The sequence below is a fragment of the Pleurodeles waltl genome, chromosome 4_1, assembly GCF_031143425.1.
Source record: "Pleurodeles waltl isolate 20211129_DDA chromosome 4_1, aPleWal1.hap1.20221129, whole genome shotgun sequence".
Classification (NCBI taxonomy): Eukaryota; Metazoa; Chordata; class Amphibia; order Caudata; family Salamandridae; genus Pleurodeles; species Pleurodeles waltl.
Window position 1 is genome coordinate 108,359,600 of NC_090442.1, and position 23,114 is coordinate 108,382,713.

The window sequence follows — 23,114 nt, forward strand, 5'->3', positions numbered from 1 at the left end:
AAGTACACAAACGCAAGCACTCGGACACCCAACAACCATCCACCTCACAACATCATCCAGCCCATGCACCTGCACCCAAACACAGCAGACAGACACCTCCTACCACCATTCCCTCTTCCTCCACTCCCAAACCATCTCCCTCTTCCCGCCCTAATGTCCCTAAGAAGATTTTCCTCACCAACATTGACCTCTTCCCTAGCCCTGCCCCCCCTGTCCCTCATGTCAGGCCAGGGTGGTCAAAACCCAGGCCAGCACCTCAGCCACCCAGTCCACGGGCACATTGGTGTCCCCAACTACTTCACATGGGAAAGGATCCCGGCCACCAGCCAGCCTGATGGACAGGGTGCCAACCCCAAGTGCGTCAAGGAAGGGCAAGGATGCAGCCCCATCTGCAGGAAGGAGGGGCAAGGGGCCTGCAACAGCAGGCAGTAGAGACAACGGGCCTGGTGCAGGGACTCAGTCGGGGGCCCCGACCACCAACCATGGCGAGGCAGCCGTTCAAGGCTGCAGGGGATGGGCTGGAGCCTTACCACACCACTGCCAGCACCGCCACCAGCACCACCACCAGCAGAAGCATCCCCAGTGGGCAGCCATCCGAGGCTGCAGGGGAAGGCCTGGAGCCTCCCCTCACCACTGCCAGCACTGCCACCAGCACCGCCACCAGCAGCAGCAGCCCCAGTGGGCAGCCATCCGTGGCTGCAGGGGAAGGGCTGGAGCCTTACCCCACCACTGCCAGCACCGCCACCAGCACCGTAACCAGCTGCAGCAGCCCCAGTGGGCAGCCATTCAAGGCTGCAGGGGAAGGGCTGAAGCCTCCTCCTACACTGCCAACTCCACCATTAGCAGCACCACTGCCACCACTGAGCAGCTGTCACCACTGTGTGTAGTCCTGCGTCCATGGGCTGTTGTGTGGCCTGGCCCCTGCAAATCCTGTGGGTCTGACACCCAGGTGAGAGGCCGTGACCTGGCACTCCCCAAGATCTGCATCACTAGGCACAATGCCCCCTCCAGAAACAGTGGAAGAAGCCACCCACTCACCCCATCCTCCACAGGATGGAGATCACTGGGCACAATGCCCCCTCCAGAACCAGTGGAGAAAACATTCACTCACCACATCCTCCACAGGATGAAGATAACTGGGCACAATGCCCCTCCAGAACTGGTGGAGTAGCCATCCACTCACCCCATCCTCCCCAGGATGAAGATAACTGGGCACAATGCCCCCTCCAGAACCAGTGGAGTAGCCATCCACTCACCCCATCCTCCACAAGATGAAGATAACTGGGCACAATGCCCCCTACAGAACCAGTGGAGTAGCCTTCCACTCACCCCATCCTCCACAGGATGAAGATAACTGGGCACAATGCCCCCTCCAGAGCCAGTGGAGTAACCATCCACTCACTCCATCCTCCACAGGATGAAGATCACTGGGCACATTGCCCCCTCCAGAACCAGTGGAAAAAGCCATCCACTTGAGAGACTGTGGTCTTGCACTCCCCAGGACCAAGCACAGGGCATGTTGCCCCCTCCAGAGCATGTGGGCAATTCACCCACTTGAGAGACTGTGGCCTTGCACTCCCCAGGTCCAAGCACAGGGCATGTTGCCCCCTCCAGAGCATATGGGCAAGTCACCCACTTGAGAGACTGTGGCCTTGCACTCCCCAGGACAGAGTGATGGGCATGTTGTCCCCTCCAGGACCAGTGGCGTTGTACCATCTTCCGGCTGAGGTGCCCCTCTGTTCCCCATCGCCCTGAGGTGCCCGGCTATTTTCGACCTGATGCCCCTGCAGTGTTCTCTCCGTGTTGTTGCAGGAGTGAGGTGGGGCCTTGGACTTTGTGATGTGGCCCTGTGGCCCACGGACATTGAGGACTGGGCAGTGTCACTACATTTGTAAATATGTACATACTTATTGATTTGGATGCACATATTTATACTATTTTATCTTATTACACTCACTGTAATCAATTCATTTTGTCCTTGCATTATTCCTGAGGGGCACGGGGTGAATATGTAATGTTACTGCATCTGGTTATGTGTATGGTTTTGAGGTGGGGATGTTGCGTGTTGCGTATGTGTGTCACTCTCTTTTTCCTCCATCCCTCCCCTGTGTGCTAGGCGACAGTACTCACTGTGGTCGTCTTCGCCAGCGTTGGTGTTCGTAGTGGAGCAGAACGTAGAAGAGCATGGGGAACATATGCAGCTCGGGCTCCATGGCGGCATGGTTCTTCCTTAAGTCTCCAAAGTGAGTTGTTTCCCTTCTGTGCAGTGTTTCCACCAAGCTTTTGATGTCATTGGTACTGCCCCGGAAAAGTGGTGGATTGGTGTGTCATTATACAGTGGGCAGAAGATTGTCTTCTGTAGGCGGTTTCCGCCGTGGTGCCTGTTGATTTCGCCCTGACGGTCAGTGTGTTAAAGTGGCTGTCTGAGCGGTTTCCGCCGTGGTCATAATTTCATATTTATTACCGCCGGCCTGTTGGCGGTATTACCACCACTATATCACTGACTGCCAGGGTTGTAATGAGGGCCTATATGTCCCACCTTAACCATACACTGCACCCTGCCCTTGGGGCTACCTAGGGCCTACCTTAGGGGTGCCTTACATGCAAGAAAAGGGAAGGTTTAGGCCTGGCAAGTGGGTTCACTTACCAAGTCGAATTTACAGTTTAAAACTGCACACACAGACACTGCAGTGGCAGGTCTGAGACATGATCACAAGGCTACTAATGTGGGTGGCACAACCAGTGCGGCCGGCCCTCTAGTAGCATTTGATCTACAGGCCCTAGGCACCTCTAGTGCACTTTACTAGGGACTTACTAGTAAATCAAAAATGCCAATCATGGATAAACCAATTACATACAATTTACACAGAGAGCATATGCACTTTAGCACTGGTTAGCAGTGGTAAAGTGCTCAGAGTTCTAGAGCCAACAAAGACAGGTCCATAAAAATAGGAGGCAGGAGGCAAAAAGATTGGGGATGACCCTGCATAAGGAAAAAAAGTCCAACACCACCGTTTACATACACAGCACCCTGCCCATAGGGCTATCTAGGGCCTACCTTACGGGTGACTTAGGTGTATTCAAAGGGAGTTTAGGCCTTTGCAAATACTTTAAAACGTCAAGTCAATGTTGTAGTAAACTGTCCATGCAGGCACTTCAGTGGCAGGCCTGAGACAGGTTTGATAGGCTACTTCTGTGGGTGGTGCAATCAGCGCTGCAGGCCCACTAGTAGTGATTAATCTACAGGCCCTGGGTATCTGTTATACCACTTTACAAGGGACATACAGGGAAATTAAATATGCCAAACAGGTGTAAACCAATTATACAAAGTTTTAGGGAAGAGAGCACATGCACTCTAACACTGACTAGCAGTGATAAAGTGCCCCGAGTCCGAAAGCCAACAAAAAGAGGGTTAGAAATATATGAGGAGAAAGGCAAAAAGTTTGGGGTTAACCCTGCAGAAAGGGCCATTTCCAACAATCACTCTCTATTGCATGTTATTAAATGCAGTGTTTGTTCTTAGGTGAAGGCATTGACGGGTACAAGGATTTTGGTGCCAACAGGGTATGGGGCTTGTAGTGAGGAGATGCTAAGACAGTTGGCACATATGGGTGCCAGAAAACAAAATGGATGAGAGGATTTTGGGGATCTGGTAATAGAAAGAACAGGTTGGGGACCAACCAGACCAGTATTATAGGGGCTTGAAGACATGAGCCGTTAACACAGTGCAAAAGTGGCTTAGTTCTCCAATTATTATGTTTTATGTGTAACTAGATATATGTGACACCATTGCAGGAGATGAGGGGGCACAGCGATGTGTCTGTGACATTTGTGAGTAGTAGTTAGTAAGCCACGGGCCATTACTGGCATGAAATGAAATAGATGGGGTAAGTTAAAGTTTTTCTAAACCAGGTGCTGGAGTAGCCAGTTTGTTCAGGCATGACGGAGTACACGTGGGGCTGTTGGGAAACACGCTGTTTGTGATGTGTATGAATAACTAGGTTTAGGTTGGGAGGAGGGTAGGGTGAGCTCTTTAGGTGGAAGGGCAGAAAGAGCACCTCAGGGTGGGATTTTTCTGGTGGCGACGAGAAAGCTCAGGGTAAGCAACATATTATGGTGGAGGGAAAGTTGAAGGGTAGGAAAAGGGAAGTGAGATCAGAGGTAATAAGAGAACTGCAAGGCAGTCCTGGGCCTGGAGTGTGTAGGCTGCTGTGATCTTGGAGAAAGCCACGAGCAGCAAGTGCAGTGCTTAATTTGTGCTTATTGTTTCGCTTTTGAGGGCTGGGGCTTATTCTTCTGCCTCAAGCATTTGCTGCGAGCAAAAGACACATATAGGAAAGACGGAGGAATGGAAAAACGAAAAGCGTCACAGAGGGAGAAAGCAGAAAGCTGCAAGAGTGAGCTGAAGGGGTGGGGAGTGGCCCTGAATGGATTGAGGAGGCCCTAGATGGCTTCAGGATTACGCTCTCTCAATATTCCGTGCTCGCACATTTAAATGCAGCAGCCGCGCACCGGCACCTTTTTATTTACAAATTAAGCACTGAGCAAGTGTTGTGCATCAAAGGAGGGAGGGGTGTGTGACAGGCCAGAATAGTAAGAAAGGAAGATTTTGGCGTAAGGTCATCATAAAACAGTAAAGGGGTGGAGGCTTTTGAACCGGGGGGAAGGCTGAGTTGTTTGGAGGTTGAACGGTGAATCGGTGTTCAACTACAAAGTGTGAACAGGGCATGTACAGTTTTTATGCTGAACCTAAGGTTGTGATTTTGAGAGTTAACCTTCTTCTGAAAAATAAAAAGGGGCATTATTCACTTAAGAAGCGGAGCCTTTATCCCCCCCCCTCCCCCCCCCACACACACACACATAGTAACAGGGATTGCAAGGACTGTGAAAGTGAAATACATTTAAGTGTGAATTATTAGCTACAGAGCAAAAAAATACCAATGTGAATAGTTAGTTCTCTGATATAAACGAGATAAATTGAACACAACAATTTCGTCCACAAGTAACCAATTAACGATGTTTCTCAATCAATTGGAGGGATAAAGTAGCCTCCTCACACAAGGCCGTCTCTGAATTTAGTGTGTAGTACATGTTTGTTAGCTAAGAGCACATGGCATTTGTCCAACAGCTGCTGACCTCTCAGGGTGCCCGCTGTTTGCTGAGTCAGCGAGGACTCTACCCTGAATAATGCGCCCACGGCCTCTTGTGCCCTCCCCAGGTGGGCGCTCACTCCTCCGGGCCACAGTTCTCAGCATCACAAGGTGAAGAAGCAGCTGTGGACAAGGGGGCTGGAGAGACGCACGGAAGACTCAAGATATCAAAGGTAGGGGATCAGGTACATACAGAAAATAAAGAATCCATTTGGACCCCAAACCCCTCTCCCCGCCTCTCTCTGGCTCTCTTTCCGGTTTCCACTTTGCTTCCCTCCTTCCGCAACCGATCGCCTTTTCGCTGCTTTTCCTCCGCGTTGTCTTTTTACCTTCCATGCCGTTTCTCACTCTCGTTTTCCCGCCATCCCCATCTCTCTGTCAGTTTTCTGTAGTCTAACTCTATTGCGTTTTTTTCGAACCCACCGTTTTTGTTTGGCAAATGCCAGTGCTGCCGTATTTATACAACATATTAACAGACTGAGGGGCATATTTAGGAGGCCTTGTGCGTCACTTTTTGAGACGCTCCTATAGCACGAACTACAAATCATATCTATGAGGTCCTGAAATCCACTTTGGGTGGGATTGACTGGTCTCGCAGATACGGAGTAAGGCAAGGCAGCGTAAGACGCAGAGAATAACTGAATGAACTTCGACATAGGTGTCTTCCCCAGTTGCAACCTGTTGGATCATATTTTAACGGCAGGGCTGGTCACTTCTTATTCATGTGGGTTGTTTGAATGAACCTTTTATTCTAGAACGGAGATATCTGCACATGATTTGGATTTTTGTTCACTAATAGTATTTTTTTATATGTGTATTAAAAGCTCCAATAGGCTACGTATGTATGATGTTTCATCAGCAACGTTCCAGTAACAAGTTTTGCTAGGTGCTGCTTTTGTCTTCTGTTGATGACAATTTTTTATAAAATAGGAAATAAATGTATTATGTAAATGGTCATAAACAACTTTGTTACTACCTTAATTAAATTAGGTGTTCACATTAGTCTAAGATATTCTAGAAATTATGTCATTATTGGCACTCTCCCTTTTCCTTACTAGTTAGTGGCCCAGCCTTACTGCTGTTAAATGGGCCCTACACCCTTCTGTTAAATGGGCCCAACACCCTTTTTTTAGCAACTTTTAGAAAGTTGCCATTTTCTTGTCTTAGCCATTTGGTGCATGCAGCCTGTCTCTGGCTGGGTCACATGACTGCGTATATGTGACAGTTTGGCTTTGTGTATTTGTCCTAGACAGCCAAATACAATGGGGAGCTTAGGTGTGACTGCATGAGCCATCATTCACAGAATGGGAGGGAGGAGATGGGTCCAGCCCCACTTACACTTGAATATGCTGTGTCCTGTCTCCACACGAAGGGCTGCATATGCCCTGTTGTTAGTCTGGGCTAACCTGAGGGCACCTGTCCACTCACAACTAGGTATAAATACCATACCACAGACACCAACTCTTCAGTACACTTCTGAACCTTTGTGGATACTCTGTCAAGAAAAAGGACTGCTGTGCTGCTGGAAATGCTGTGATACTGTGCAGTCCTGCTGCCCTCTTGCATGGGGAACTTCATCTTGAACCTAGAAAAGCAAAGGGACTCCAAGGGCTAGTCTGCCGGCCGCCTGACCTGAGCCTTAGGGACATAAAAGGCTCTACAACATCCAGTACCAGCCCCTGGAACCACCATCAGAGAGTTCTTGACCCCTAAGCGGTGCACCTCAGGTGCTGGACGTGTTGTGTGGGTCAGCAAGCTCAAATCAAGCTTCTGGGCTCTTCGCAACCACGAAAGGCCACGTTTACACGAAGACTTCGCCGATCACCACGTGATTCTACACAAAGTGCCTGCAGCCTGACTCTTCACAATCCAGGATCAACTGCTCCTAGGGGACTGCCAACCCTGAGCTCAGTCCGCGATGCCTGGCCTGCTGTCTGTGTGTTGCTGACACCCTCCCGTGATGCTCTCCTTGTGGCTCTCTCCAACATGAACTGGACTCTTGGGGTTGTCTTGAGAAGGTAAAACTTCAGTTGGGCTAATCTTTGGACTGTAGCCGACCTGTGCTCCTTCGCGGTTGGCCTGAATTTGTGACTTTGACCTGGTCTAGCACTACTAGATATCCTGAGTTGACGCTTCCTGCTTTTTGGCACTATTTTCAGTAAGTTATTTAAAAATTTATATCTCAGTTTGATTTTTGTTGTTTTCATCATTTCATTTTGATCTTGTGCTATTTATTAAATTAATCTCTATTTTTCTAACCTGGGATTCTTTTTGGGTAGTGCTTTCACTGTATTACTGTTTGTACAAATACTTTACAGCTTGCCTCTAAGTTAAGCCTGACTGCTATGTGACAAGCTATAAGGGGATTGAACACAGGTTAATTTAGGGTTTGCTTGTGCCTTACCCAGACAAGAAATGTGGTTGCGCTTGACCAGCGCTCAGACCACAGTCAACCAGTAAGTGCTTAGCGGTAAGGTTAGGACTTGTGTTGTGCTGTGCCATACATTGACCTGTGTACACTATCAATCCATATGTAAGACTAGTTTGAGTTTAAATTCTCCTTGATGGCTTACTTTTAGTTTTTTCCAAATTCTTACACTGACTGTTGTGTCTGAAACAGTGCCTTCAAGGATGAAATTTGAGCTGGCCAACATGGAGATCCACACTGTGGCCCGGTTCAAGGAGTTCTGCAAGGAGAGGAGAGGGACTTCCAGCTAGATGTACCACCAGGAATGTGGTGCTCCAAAATGCGCTGGAGGTCTGGGTGGAACCCCATCAGTCAGTGATTGAAACCACAGAAGGGATGATGTGATGAAAGGACAAGGAGAGGGCCTCCCTGAGGTGCATCCTTCAGCTGCGGGAGATCACTTGACCTCTGGAGATGAACCCCCTGCCAGAGAAGGGAGCAACATGCTTTCCTGCAGCCTGTCCCCTGGCAGAAAGGAGGGAGGAGAGAGAGCCCAGGCTGAAAATGGCCAGACTCAGCATGGAGGAGAAGAAACTGGCCATAGAAGCAAAGAAGGCTGCTGAAGCTCAGAGGTCCTTGGTAAAGGAAAAGGTTGAGGCTGACAGGGATTGGAGGAGAGGAGATTAACCTTGGAGGAAAGAAGAATGGCCCATGAGCTAAGTCTCAGCGAGCTAGACATCATAGCTGAGCAGGTGGAGCAGGTGATGGCAGCATGCCTACAATGCCCTCTGGACACAAAAGGGTCCATATCGCTAAAGGTCTGGTGCCTGACGTGTGTGATGACATCGACAACTGGTTTGAGGCTTTTTGAGATTGCTTTACAGATGCACAGGATCCCTGAGAAGGAATGGGGGAGTGACACCCTACAAGCCCTAGAGAAAAGGGAAAGGATGAGGTATCCCCCCATGAAGAAAGCCCTTGTCAGGAAATATGTCCTCACCCCAGAAAAGTACAGACAGAAGTTTATGAACAGTCAGAAACTGCCCAACACACCTGGGTGGATTGTGTGGATTCCTTTAGTAAAGTTTTCCCATATGGATGGTAATGTGAAGGCTAAATGTTTGGTTAAACATTAGCCGAAACCGATTGCTTTCATTGAAATTAAATGTATGATATACTTATACAAAGAGGCTTTCTGCCATCTCTCTTCATTCTTTGGTCTCTTCTTGTGTCATTCCCATTTTGCTACCGCCCACTAAAGTATAGAGCATGAGGCCATGGGTCAGCCTACTTCAGCTACTAGCTAACTTTATTTTAAATTACTGCTTTTAGCTTTTTCACAAGGAGCTTATCTGCACACAAGGTAGTTCCCTTCAATGCCAGTGTTTTTATTTTTACTTTATTATTACTCTTGCGTTTCTTTTCTTTGTAGACTCTGATGTGATAGCAGGACGGTTTCTACCAGATGAGAGCACAGGGAACATTCCATCCTTATCAGTTCCTGTCTCCTGCCAATTCTGTTGCACGTTTCTTTTGAAGTAGCCTTGTTTGTCTGGCTCCTTGACTTTCACACCATACCAGTAGCTCACATGGACTCTGAATAAAAGCTTATAAAGGTGCCCTATCTTTGAAGCCCTGTCTGATATGCATTCTTCCTTTCCTTCTTCCCTTCCTCCTTGTTTCTTTCCTTCTTTCTTTCCTCTTTCATTCCTTTTTTTTTGTTTATCCTTTCTTTTTTCTTCCCCTTTCCTTTTTTCTTTGTTTCTTTTTTTTTCTTTCTTTCTTTCTTTCTCTCTTTCTTTCTCTCTTTCTTTCTTTCTTTCTTTCTTTCTTTCTTTCTTTCTTTCTTTCTTTCTTTCTTTCTTTCTTTCTTCCCTTCATTCTTCCCTTCTTCCTTTCTCTTAGGTAAGAGGCTGGCAACCAAGACTTATTGGCTTTTTTAAGTCTGTGTCATTCAAGACCTTTTTATTTTTAGTAAAATAGCGTGCATAACACAATTACCTATAAGGGTTATCAGACAGACTTTGGGCCTGATTTAGAGTTTGGTGGAAGGGTTTCTCCCTCAGAAAGGTGACGGATATCCATGCCGCTGTATTATAGGCTACATAGGCTACAATGGAATTGTAATACATAGGTCGGGATATTCGTCACATTTGTGACAGAGTAACCCCCTCCGCCAAACTATAAATCAGGCCCTTTGTCCATTAGTCTGTGGTTTTGTCATTCACATTTTTCGTCCACCCACTACAGCATGCATCCTTGCCCATTGTGCCAGCCCACTTCAGCCATTACCTGACTTCACTATGAGTTACAGCTTTTTTCCCCTTCACAAGGCACACATCCACACTCAAAGTAGTTCCCTTCAGTGCCAGGGAGTACTATTTCGATGCATGCCCTTTTGACACCAAAAACACTCAAGGATTGCAAAAAGATGCTAGACTTATTGGCTCTGTTAATGCATGCTTATTTATAACATTATTATATATATATATATATATATATATATATATATATATATATATATATATATATATATATATATTGCTTTGTATATTGATTCCATTACAGAGCAATACGTTGAATATTAAAAATTAAAAAATTAATGATTTGTTCTCCCTGTAGCAAAGAAATATGGGGAGAAAAAGGATTTTCCCCAGGGGGGAATTTCTCCTAGTTACATACACATCAAAAAACACTGGAGCCCTACTCTGAAGTGTGTGCTACACCTCCTGAAAGGGAGAAAAAAGCACAAGGCATTTTGTGGATAACCCTCACCCACCAGGGTTACCACTTGGTGGCATACTTCATCATAGGGTTCTTCCTGCTGCAGTATGTCACATGCTCCTACCTGTGAGTTACGTAGGAGCACTGAATGGTATACACCAAATTATGGTAAATAGGAGTTGGAGAGATTGTTTTATGAATTAAAAATACCTGCTGGGTACGAAAGCTAAGCTGTATTATGTCCTCCAGATGGTAATGAAAAAAAGTAGAAAGTATGTGTGGTTTTAATGATCCTTCTTTCTACAAGGTGTACATGTTTCAAGCCAGCCTTCTCTGTGGCTTTTGTCAGGAACAAGGAATATACTCCCGATACCATTTATAATTAGACTATCCAATAACAGCAAGGTGTAGCAACTTCATACACTTTGCATGCTCAAATACACTTTTCACCTACTTGGTACTATATTCTGTGATACAAATAAAAAGCAAGAATTTTGCTCCATAGGTCTTCCGGTGGCAAGGTGAGCTTGTAGTCACACTTGCATCAAGGTCTTGTCTCATCTAATTAACCCAAGAGTGCCTCACTAGTGTCATCCGGCCCCAGTGAGGCACTCTTGGGTAATTTGCCGAGAGGACCTATGGAGCAAAATGTATCACAGAATGTAAACAGAATTGCATCCAAAATTAAAAAGTGAAAGTGATTGACTCTTTGTTTTTTGGATTTTGTTATATGAATACCTAAACTTCCTGCTCTGTCCAGTGTGTATCTGTTGTTGCTTTGCGTCTGTTCTGATGGAATTGGGCATCTCCTTGTTGATGATTTAATGCATAATAATGAGCATCTCTGAACACAAGACAACATCTGAATTCTGAAAGTAGCATACACTTTTTGTCACATTTTATGGCTGGGCACTCTGTATTTTATACCACAATACGTTTGCTTTTATTGTTAAATGCCCTTAAAAGCAGTGTTGGATTTCAATAGAACAGAAATAGAACTGTGTACATCTGAGTGCAGAAAGATTAAGAAGCAGTCCAAAGCTTCCCCAGGGAGGTGGTCTGTGGTTTGAAAATCAGACACAGCTCTGACCATAGGAAACAGGAATTGTCAAAGGCAGTAGCTCTTCTGCCAAGCCCAGACCCATTGGCTTGCTAATGCTTGTTGGACATTGAATCTGGCATTAAAATCAAATGTGAAGCTGCACCCATGTATACTGTAGGATGAATTAATCTACCCAAAACCCCATTAGGCTACCTCTACTCTGATTGTGATTGGTTTAGGAGGCAACTAAAATAAGCAATTGCCATTGAAAATTTTGAGGAGAGGCTCTTTAATCGTTTAATGAGTGGGTGAGGGAGTGGAAATAATAATCAATGGTTTTCATGATTAGAAAACTGATCCTGGATCATGTTCTGGTCAGATACTGGAGTCCTAGCCTCATAGTCAATAAAATAACAATTTGCACAGGTCAAACCTAGAACTGGACTAATATGCCACAAAGACACCAATCGGATATTAAGGAAGAGCCTACCCACAGCCCAAATAGTGAGATTACATAACTGCAATCTTCATTTTCAAAATGTGGTGAAATATTCTTCTGTTCTCCACTAAGATAAAATATAGCCTGATTAAATTCATATTGGCCAGAATTAAAGTTTCTACCTCCCAGTCCTTACTGTCCGAATATGGTGACAAAGCTATGCTGTCTCTGAATTGTGGAACCACATAAAATGTGGTCAAGAGAAGTAGCTTGCCAAATTTGAGGAAAATGCAATGGAAGGCCGCATATTAGGCAGGAGGTAAACAGAATTTGAATCTTACATATGTACCTCAGTCTACTGTGATCTGTATAATCTTTTTTCTAGAAACCTTTATTCTGCTGCACTGGTTCCTGATTTATGATGCTGGTTTTAGAGAGCACTGAGGATGGAAAGAAAGTGGAGGAAATTCTCGCCCAGAGTGTCCCTGAGTCACTGACGGTAAGACAAAAAGGGATTATTTCTGGTTTCTTCTTCAACATTTAACCTTGCACAGTCCAGTCAAGTAAGCAACCAGTTTAGACTAAACTGTTGCGAGCAGACCACAAAGATGATAGCCTTCTGTAGAAACAATGTAGGCCAAACTGGTGAAAAGGGGATAGTTATCAGGTGAAAGAAGATGTTGTGAAGAGAAAAGAGAAACACAGGCAGTTTGAAACGCATCCATATATGGCAGCGCAGCTGGAATAAGTGACGCTGGCAAGAGAGGAGGTAAAGGAGTTGATGCACTCAAATGCAATGGGTTAACGAATATGACATCAACAATTTTTTGACCCCTGAAATAATGACAATGTTGATCACTTGTCTCTTGTTTAGCCTCCGAAAGCTGCTGGTCATCTAAAAAAAGGCAAGCAGTGGGAAATAAAGAAAGTAAACAGAGTCCTGTTTCCTTTCTTTTTCAGCTGCTGCTTTCATGACTACTGAGACCAGGGGTAGCAAGGGCAATGTCAGGTGTGCCGAAGGCCATGTCAGCACTAGCAGCTTCTAAGCCTAGCCACTCCTAATACATTTCTACAGGAGAACAGTTTGATATAGAAAGGAGAATAATTAAGTGAGCTACAGAGAAAAGAACAGACAGATTTAGAAATTGAAAGAAAGATAACAATCTTGTATTCCCTTTGGGAGTGTGTTGAAATACTACAAACACTGCAATCATTTGTCATTCAAATTAGCCACAGATTTTTATCCCATCTGTGTTGATATCATATGAGTGAGGCACTTAAAGCACTCAGTTTTAGCTTTCCCCTGTATGTGTGAGATTGTGCAATGTGCTTGCAAAATCTTTTGTCAGTAAAAAAAAAAAACGGGCTTAGAACCCACCCCTTACTTAGCTGAGCTTACCATTGGTTTATGGCAACGTCGCTCTAATTTACGTGCTTCGTATTGGCCAGCATGTCATCTACTTTTACTTCCTGCTCTGCTTCACCGTTTGTGCCATTGTGTGGTGCCTAGACTAGAAATGCTTCCAGTCACTGGCCGCTGGCTACTGGCCAGTGTCCTGCCACTGGCTACATCACTCTGGAAGTACTTTTTTAACATTTACTGAGTGAGCAAGCCACCTGCACACCTCCCTCCTCCCACTCTTGGCTGCGTTTTTACTTTGACTAAAGGGTATTGCTTTATTAAACAGATGAGCCCCTTCTGCTGTCGCGCTGTTTGCTTCATCACTGTACGTTGTTTAGGGGGCATCAATGACAGTAAAACATTCATATCTAATGGTTGTAGCTCGTGTGGGGCGCCCATGCCGTATATATTCTGGCTATTCAGAAAATCCATTTTCCTTCACATTGGCCTAAAGGAAGCTGTTGATAGTTTTGCTTTCACTGAATGATATGCTGTGTCATTTAAATACAATCTCCCTGACTAGCAAATGCACACCTTATATCATGTACATGCATGGATAGCTTTTAATGGACATGAATCAGCCATGCGTTCTTTCCAAAGCAGCCTGTTGAAAACCTTTTCTTTTTAATTTACTCCTCGCTCTTATCCATTTGCTGCACATTCAAAACAAGAGGTCAAATGTCAGGCAATGTCTTCTGACAAATTTCTTCTGACAAATTCCTCATTTAACATGGAGATTGGTGTTTACATTGCCTTTTATGACCACAAAGTGAGAGGTTTTTGTAGAATGAACTTTTTGATAACCTTGCATGAGTGCCAGTGTGAAAGGAAAAGATGTAAGACCTTGTATTTTTCTAACATAAAACTTGAGTACACCTGCCCTCCTCATGCTGTGCAACATATCTTTAAAAAACACATTGACAAAGCCAATGTATTTAGCACAGGCAAAATCTTTTTGCTTTGCAAATGCTTGTTTGTATCGTGACACTGTAATGTAAGATAAACTTTGCACCCACAGTTATAGCTTTAGATTCAACATATGCCTATCTCTTGCAAATGTATATAGGCTGCTACACCATTCTGTCGGTGAACTGAATCCCATGTGTGTATGCCCACATTAATTGTCTTCTGTATGGGGAACTACTTTCAAGGAATATGATCTCCATATTTCATACATACTATTTTTTTTTGTTTTACCTTTTCTCTGGTATCCAGGACATGAACTCAAGGTGCGATTTGACTTCCCTTTTTCATCTCTATTCCAGGTCTATGGTTCGGTTTTCCATATAAACCGCGGGAATCCTTTAAATATGGAGGTTCTGGTGGACTCTTGGCCTGACTTTAAAACTGTGATTTGCAAACCACGGCCAGAGGTGAGTAAAATAATGGGCTCTGTATGACTAGGGCCAACCTGTACCTATTTGTGTTTTTACCAACGGTAGAATATCTATAGGTAAAGATAATGGATGGCCAGGACACCATCAAAGCTGGAGATGACGCATGACTAGTCACCAGTCTGTGACTGGTAGGGAACAAAATACAATAGCATATGGCAGCTTTTTGGTAGAGGATGTGGCATGTTTTTCTGAAATCCTACAGCCTATAGGTACCATACTGTTGGAAATCTCATTACTGTGCCCAGGATTACTGGCTGTGAATGACTGTTTCCCTTCATCCTTTCCCCCAGACCTATGATTAAAGTACCAGTCATATTTTATAGATGTTTGTCTGTGGAGATTGTGATGAAACGCTGCAGCATATCTTCAGCTTCTGCAACAATGTGCATCCAATTTTCCCAACTCTTGGCTGTAGAATCAGTGCTAGTACAAACTGTATCCTATGATGTGTTTGAGTGTTCAAGGTTGTATACATATAGAGCACACTAGTTTCTTATGTCATTACAACACCGGAGGCTACCATTGTGCATTATTCCTTAAATTCCACTCCACACAGCATTTGAAAGCTTGTTTACATCATAAAGTAAACATTCTAGAACAGAACAATCATAGCATATAATTCCATGCACATAAGAATCCGCCTCTTTTAAATGCTGCTCCTCTCAGATAATTATCTTCCTTTTATTAAGTATATTTAATTGTGTGATGTTGTATGATATTTTCTGATATTGTATGCTATATTCAAAATATCTGTGGTTTCCAATCTATGGAAACAATTTCTAGCTATACAGGCTTTCATTTAAACAGTGTTGATGCTTGAGGGCTATTTTTGGGAAGCACATACCTAATTTAGCTCGGCCTGAACACTTGTAAGATGAGGTGCGCTTGGCCTGACATTTCACATGTAATCCTTTGCAAAGCTGGAGCATGGATATTTTTTTCAAGCTCCTCCGCCTTTGCGAGGCATGAATGCCAAGCTTGCCTCAGAGTACCATTACATTCCTCGGGCATGCAGTGCGTGTGCAGGATACTCCGGAGCAGACCCCCAACTGCCCCAAGTACAGCAAGAATTTTGCAAGGGAGTCCCGTACTCACCTGACGTGTCCCTTAGGAATGACATGTCGGGCAAAATATTAGAGGAAGGAGATGGGCAAAGCCCAGCGCGTAGTGTGTGGCCATTTGAGTCCAGGCTTTCACGATTGCCTTAGAAGTCAACAGCTGCTAGAGACACTGTACCGTCACGTTGGCAGTTCACAGTTACGGTGTCTCTGTGATCAGCTGTCCAGAGTTAGAGAATATTGCTCTTGCCTCCCACCAAATCTCAAAGTCACATTTTAAATAATTCTCCTCTATTTAAACTTTAATATTCCTCTATTTAAACTTAATTTTAATTAAGACCTACAGGGTATTTGTGCCCATTTTAAATAATTCAGAGGTTGATGAAGAGGCTGACTCAAGAGGAAATGTGTATATGCGTATGCAAAACTCTTGATCAAGTAATGGTTAATAAAAGAACTTTAGGATCAAATAATGAGTTTGAATGTGGCTCTATCTCAGAGGGAGATTCAGATTATAGTAATAAAGGAGATAAGAGAAAGAAAAAATCAAAACATATTAAGACAGGGTCTATACCCCTCAAAAGGAACAGGAGGTTGAAGCACTCAAAAGGAACGGGAGGTCAAAGCACCTCAAAAGGAATGGGAGGTCTAAGCACCTCGAAAGGAACTGGGGTCAGATGGACTAAACTATTTTGCGGTCGCAAACGGGGAAATCTGCCTTTTGCTACTTGTAGCATGTACAATCCTTATTTGGAGAGTCGGTAACCTGTTAACGACTGGCAAAATAGGGATTATGACTCACTATTAGGAAAGAGCATCCCAAGGGCGTCCCTTCTTAATTGCGACTCGCAGGCCCATGTTTGATTATTTTGTGACCGTGAAGGCGGTCGCAAAACAATAGCAGTTGCCACCAGTTTGAAATTGGTGGTAAGTGGTGGGCGCAAAATTTTTTTTGGAGCAGGCAGTGGTCCCACATATCACTGCCTACTCTTAAAAAGATGAAACTGAAATGTTAATTTACATTTTTTGAAATTCCTCTTGTTTTCCTTCAAAAACAAAACTGCTTTATTTAAAAAGCAGTCACAGACATGGTGGTCTGCTGGCCGCAGCAGACCACCATCCCTGTGAGTGCGGCCATTACCTATACATCTGGCCCTGTGAAATTGAAAGGTGTCAGATCCAGCACAATGGAATCTACGGCCCCAATGGCAGTCAGGATAACGATACAAGAGAGGAGTAACATGAGAGGGAAGAACCCTTAGATGAATACATATTAGAACTTGAACCGGGGGATTGTTATATGGACGACCTCTTTACTGAGACGGAAACCCCCTTCTACCTCCAAGGGAATAGTTAGAGACCCATTGGGGGAAGAAATGTTTTCCCCACATAACATTAAGCATCCCAGGAGTGCCAAGTGGTAGCCCCTGAACCATGTGGGTGAATTCATAAAAAGGTGGATCAGAAACCCACTTGTGAAAGAAGCATAAAATATTCTAAAGGCCAAATACTCCAAACCTAGATCTAGAGTTCCTTACCTTCCTCATTAAACTAGGTAAAGATCCCAGAAAACAGCTTCAGAGATCCCTTAAGGCTTGCCAGGAGCTACTGCTTGACGTGGTGGGGCCCCTGGCAAGGATCATTGACATGGCTGAGTAGGCACATGTCAATGAACACCCACTGGATATAAATCTCCTCAGGGGTTGGAGCCAAAGGGCATTGGTTCTTCTGGGGAATGTCAACTCTGGCCTCAATGGAAAGAGGTGTAGAGAAGTACGTATGAAGATAAAACTTAAACTTGGAGAACTTGCAGAGAAGAACCCTTTGAAAACCCCAAGGGTCTACTACCATCCGCCATATTATGACCGTAGCCATAATTCCGCCAGGAGGATGGCGGAATTTCAACTGCGGCCATGGTGGTGGAAAGCGGTAAGGTGGCACTGCTGCCAGCAGCAGCGCCCAGTCCTGACTTCTGCCGGAGGACCTCCCATTTGGCCTTTCGTGAGCACCATGGTGCTTTACTAAGGTGATGAGAACTGTAGGTTCCTTCCTCAGAGAAAGAGGTGTGCGCATGATCGTCTATTTGAACAATATCCTTATCATGTCCCAATGCCAAACACTGGTTTTGAAGGATATGAATATGGATATGTCTCTTTTGAAGAGTTTGGGTTTCATAATAAACAAGGAGAAATCTATTCTCAGTCCCTCCAGGTCTTTTGAATTTTTAGGCTTTACAGTAGATACAGTGAATGTGGTTCTGCTTTTACCCTTAAAGAAGATTACCAAAATTCAGAAAGAGATAAGATATATTTTGAAACATGAGTCTGTAACCCTGAGAGAACTAGCCTCACTTTTGGGTCTTCTACCTTCTTCCATTCAGGCTATCTGTCTAGGCCCCTTGCTCCACCGTGCTTTGCAGAGAATAAAAGCAAAGGCACTGCAGGAAGGATTGAGGTATGGAGACAAGATATCAATAGATCAGGAAGCCAAGTTGGCGTTGAATTGGTGGTTGGAGAATTTAGATGCCTGGAATGGCAGGGCGAACTTTGGATGCACCCCACAATTCATTCTGGAGTTAAATGTGAGTTTACATGGGTGGGATGCATGCTTTGGTGCACTGGACACTGGTGGTCATACAAAGAGAAATCACATCACATAAATTGTTTGGAGTTGATTGCAGGTCTCTTTGCCCTTATGAGTTTCAAACATTGTTCGCTAGGCAGAGCGGTTTTGTTAAAGTTGGACAATGTTTTAGCAGTAGCAGATATAATTGCATAGGAGGAATGAGATGCTTAGACCTATCAGACTTAGCCAAGAAACTCTGGATGCTTTGCACAAAATCAGCTTGAAGGCAGAGTATTTGCCTGGAAAGGCAAATGTGACTGTGGACTGGAATTCAAGGTTGTTAAGGGATTTCAGCGACTGGAACTTGAACGGAGCCTATTACAGGAAACTGTCTCAGATTTGTGGACCACTAGATTTAGACCTTTTTGCGAGCAGGTTGACATTTCAACTGAAGAAGTACTTTAGTTGGATGCCAGTCCTGGGTGCTCTAGCAGTGAACTCCTTCCTTCAGACCTGGAAAGGGGACCAACGCTTATACATTCCCGCCTTTCTTGATGATTCAGAGGCTTCTTCAGAATCAGAGGCAGGAGAGATGCTCACTAGTCCCAATAACTCCCTTTTGGGTATCACAGGCATAAATTCCAATTACCTTAGCTTTAGCTCATGACATTCCCTTTTTTCTTCCCGCCTTGGAAGGTCTATTGAAAGATTCAGGTGGAGAAGAATATCCTCTGGTTCTGTCAAGGACTTTGGGCCTTCTTGCTTGGAGAATATCAGGAGATCTAGAGAAATGTCAGGCCTTTAGGAAAGTGCTAAAGAACTCCTTGAGGATTACTGGGCTCCACGAAACCGCTATAGGTATAAAGGAGTATGGAAAATGTGGATATATTGGTGTTTGGAAATGGATTTGGATCCCGTGGAGGCTCCTATAAATGAAGTGGTTAATTTCCTAGTAGAGAAGTTTGATAGCAATCCCAGCCATACAACACTAAACTGCAATAGGTCTGCGGTATCTGCAGGACACAATCTAGTCAATGACAGGAGCGTGGGAAAAATGTTTTGATATGTAGCGTTCTTAAGATCATCAGGTTGAGTGGTCCCCTTAGATCTAGATACAAGACCCTATGGGATGTAAATGTAGTTCTCAGTATGTTTTCTTCTTTCCCTAATAATAGATATTTGCAGGGGCAGTTTCTCTCTATGGGCTCTGGGGCTCCGCCCCCTTTATTTTTCTGCCCCAAATTGCTTTCGAGTTGGAGTAAATGTGATGGATCATAAAAAACACACATACACAGTTTTTCTTAGTCTCTCCAAGGCAATGAAGGCGATTGCCAAATCTTGAAATGGCCATTCATAGCCTTTGCTGTCAGGCTGCAAATGATTGCAGAGCTGACGATCTCTCAGCCCGAGGTCCATGATGTCATCAGCCCTGGAAAGCAATAGACTCCTAGGATAAGCTCTGCCCCTTGCTGACGCTTTGTGAAAATTAGCCCTGGGCACTTCAGGCTGAAGCCCTGCAGCATCAGGGGCTTCATGTCAATCAAGAACTGGAGCCAGGCCCCCCACCTTCCCCAGCTTGTCACAGAGTGGGTGGGGTCAGTGCCTCCGCCGCAATCTGTGATGAGGTGGAGACTGGAGTCTGTGCAGTGCATCACCCTGAGTTTCAATGACTCACTGCACAAAATCCGGTTCACACCGTCCCGCACTATACTGAGTGCACTGGTACCAAAAGTGAGTCTGAACAGACACTGAAGAAGTGCGTACTGTGTTCAGAGTTCTGGTAAACTGTGTAGCTTCAAGCCCATTGCGCACCTCTCCAGTGCCCTTTGCAGTCAAATCAGCTGGGAAGGTAAGTTACAGATCTCGCTTTCTGTGCCCTAAAGAGCCATGGCCAGTGAAACAAGGATGTTGGCTACAGTTATAGACAGTCTGCCCATCTTTGCCTGTTCCTACCTATAAAAAAATCAAAGCAGACACAGGATTGGTTCTTCCAACCAGGAGTTCCTTACTAAAATATCCACATGTGGGAGTCAGTGGGCAAACTACATGCATCTCTTTACAATGTACCTGCCTCCCATTCTTACATTTTCACTGAAAGCGTTTGGCAATGATATCAGAGAGAATAATATTGCAAAAATGAGAAGTTATCAGCTAACGAGACTCCACTGGAGTTCATTGCGATACGGTGTCTCAGACAGCAGAGACCAAGAAAAAGTTCTGCCGTGCTTAAGGTAAAATAATAATACAGTACTGGGGGGATTATTTCGATTTCTGACACTGAACAACTTCTGCCAGCTTCACCAGCTCTAGCTCTACAGAGAATGAGTTAACCAGCAAGCACAGATCTGATTGCAGGCAGCATGTATCACATAAAAGGGACATTTTAAATCAGCTTGAGAGTATCTGATTAGTAAAGACCTTTCAGCTAACAAAGAAAAAGCAGTATATTATTTGTGAGGCAAAAGCAAACTGTTTTTTTTAAATGTGCAGTTTAAAGTTCTCCTTTGCATGACTGTCAATGCATTGACGTTTGACTTTACAAAGGATTTGTTGCAAGGATCGTGATATGAGCTGACCTTATATTAAGTGCTCTGAAAAACTTTAAATTGCCATACATTCTAGTATTTTCTCACTTTGTTTTCATGGCCACGATTTCAGTCTATTTTTGTTTTTCGATTGCTGCTAATCAATTAATATGAAAAACGCTTTCCTGTAACAAACCCCAAAGCAAATTCACAAATCCCAGTGAAAACAATTGTTTTTTGGCCATTTCCAAAACAAATGTTGTGGAAAATGCTGGAAAAGTCACCATATTAGCCTATTTTCTTTCATTCTTGGACAGGCTTACTTGCTTTGACAAATTTATGGTTTCATTTTACTCCCCACCAATTTTAAACTTTACCAGCTACCACTGGAAATTTAGACCTGAAAAAACGTTCAACGAAGTTGGCCCACTTACTTTGTTTAGCATCTTGTCGTCAAGTCTTGGAAGTCAAAGCTTCGGACGTAAGTAACAGAGTATACACTGCCTTTGGGGTAACCTTTGAGATCATTAGGAGAACAAAAACAATGTCTGACACTATATTTTATCCAAAGTTTGATTCTTGCTAAAAACTGTGTGTCATGAGTTGCATGAAGGGGTATGATTCCAGAGTAAGTGAGTTCCGTCGTGATGGCACTGACCAACTTTTGATTTGGTTTATAAAACCCTTTAAAGCAGTTACCTGTGCACTATGTCAAGGTGGGTGAAAGGGACTATGCATCTGGCTGGTGCTGGTGAAGTTTCAAGCTCGCTCTATGAGGGAAGCCATGGCTAGTCAGTGCTTTTGGAAAGGCAGCAGGTTGGAGGACATTTGAGGACCACTGACTGGATAAATTCTTCTAATTTTGAAAAACATTACTGTAAACCAATTTAACACGTCTGATGTGGTACTGGAGGGCTACTAATATGCATAATGGTAGCCTCCTGACTAGGGATGCTCCAAATGTTATGTCAAGAGAATCGTAATTTCATTAAAGACAAGGAGGCTAACATTATGCCACCCTCCCAGCCCGGTTGTGAAGATTTAACTTATGTTAGATGACGGTATATATAAAAAATAAAAAAGAGAAAATAATAAGTAATAATTAAAAGTGTAAATAAAAAGTTAAGTAAATGTTACGCTTTTAGATTAACATTTAATTGTCAATGATCTTGTGCTTTCTTGCTCTTCAGCCTTTCTTATGGTGGCGTATTAATGTTTTCCCTTTCTTTTAGATAAAAAACAATAGTTTGCTTCCTTTAAGGAGCTTCATTCCGCTGAGGTTTAGTGTTCCCATCGAAGACTGTATGTTTATTCATCCGTGGAGGAGGAAGCGAGTTTCGCATTTCAAAGAGGCAGATTGCTATGTGCATGGGCTTATTAGATGTTATGATTGTTCTGTTCTAGAATGTTTACTTTATGTTGTAAAAGATCTTTCAAACTCTGCATGTAGTGGCATTAAAGGAATAATGCATAATGTTAGCTTCCGTGTTGTTAATGAAATTCAGATTCTCTTGGCATAACATTTGGAGAATCACTATTCTGCTCGTACTTAGGTTTTCTGAATCACAGAGCATTTTCTAAAGGAAAACCCATACAATATCAAATATTCCAAAAACATTGCGAATAAGTAAAAATTTGCAACATAGCAAGTTGAAACAAAGAACCCATACTGCATGATTACAATATGGAAAAAAGCATTGCAGGTTACAGTGCAAGGGACCATAGGTCTGGATGGAAATCTGAAACATGCTCCCTATGATAGGTTGGTTCGAGAGATGTATAAAATTGGTAGTTATGAAGATACAGCACACCGCTCTAATGATAGTGTATACAGAACACAAACCTTTCATAGACTCTCAAAAGATAAATACATCAGAAAGAGGAAATGCCAGATAAAATGAAGACAGCAGGCTTATTATTAATTCCTTAGTAAACAATACAGAACACAAAGAAAATTAGCACCATAGTGTAAGGAAACAGGCTTTTTGCAGACCCCCACACAGTTTTTGCTCTCATTTGGACTACTAGCTGCTGGTTTTCGACTCCGAGAGTGCACTGAGGACTACTAACCAGACCTAATTGACAGTGTTATGACCCTTTACAAAGAGTACGTTGAATTGACTATACCCGATTGGCAATACTGACTTACTTATTATTCCCTAGTATATGCTTCCCAGGGTACCAAGGGCATGTAATGCAGAGTCCACTTAGGGCTACGGTACTGATGGTGCCTCCCTGTGTGTGACAAAGTACAAAAAGGCTCCCAGCCGGTCACTGCAGCCTGTAAGGACAGTGTTTACAATGGCAGTTTGACTTTGCCATTTAAACTAATGGCAAGGCCACCACTTCTCTTAACAATATATGTAAGTCTCCACTAAGGAAGGCCTATGGAGCCCTGAGGCAGG

General features: G+C 44.0%; 1 protein-coding gene across 1 annotated transcript in view; it reads left to right on the plus strand.

The window, feature by feature from the left end:
- Positions 1-5,240: 5,240 nt before the first annotated feature.
- LOC138288460 (glycine N-acyltransferase-like) overlaps positions 5,241-23,114 on the plus strand; it is an 87,059-nt gene continuing 69,185 nt past the window's right edge. The window contains exons 1-3 of the mRNA XM_069230016.1: positions 5,241-5,323; positions 12,148-12,261; positions 14,430-14,537. Coding sequence (XP_069086117.1) covers positions 12,181-12,261; positions 14,430-14,537 — 189 coding nt within the window. The 5' untranslated portion in view covers positions 5,241-5,323; positions 12,148-12,180. The remainder of the gene's footprint in view (positions 5,324-12,147; positions 12,262-14,429; positions 14,538-23,114) is intronic.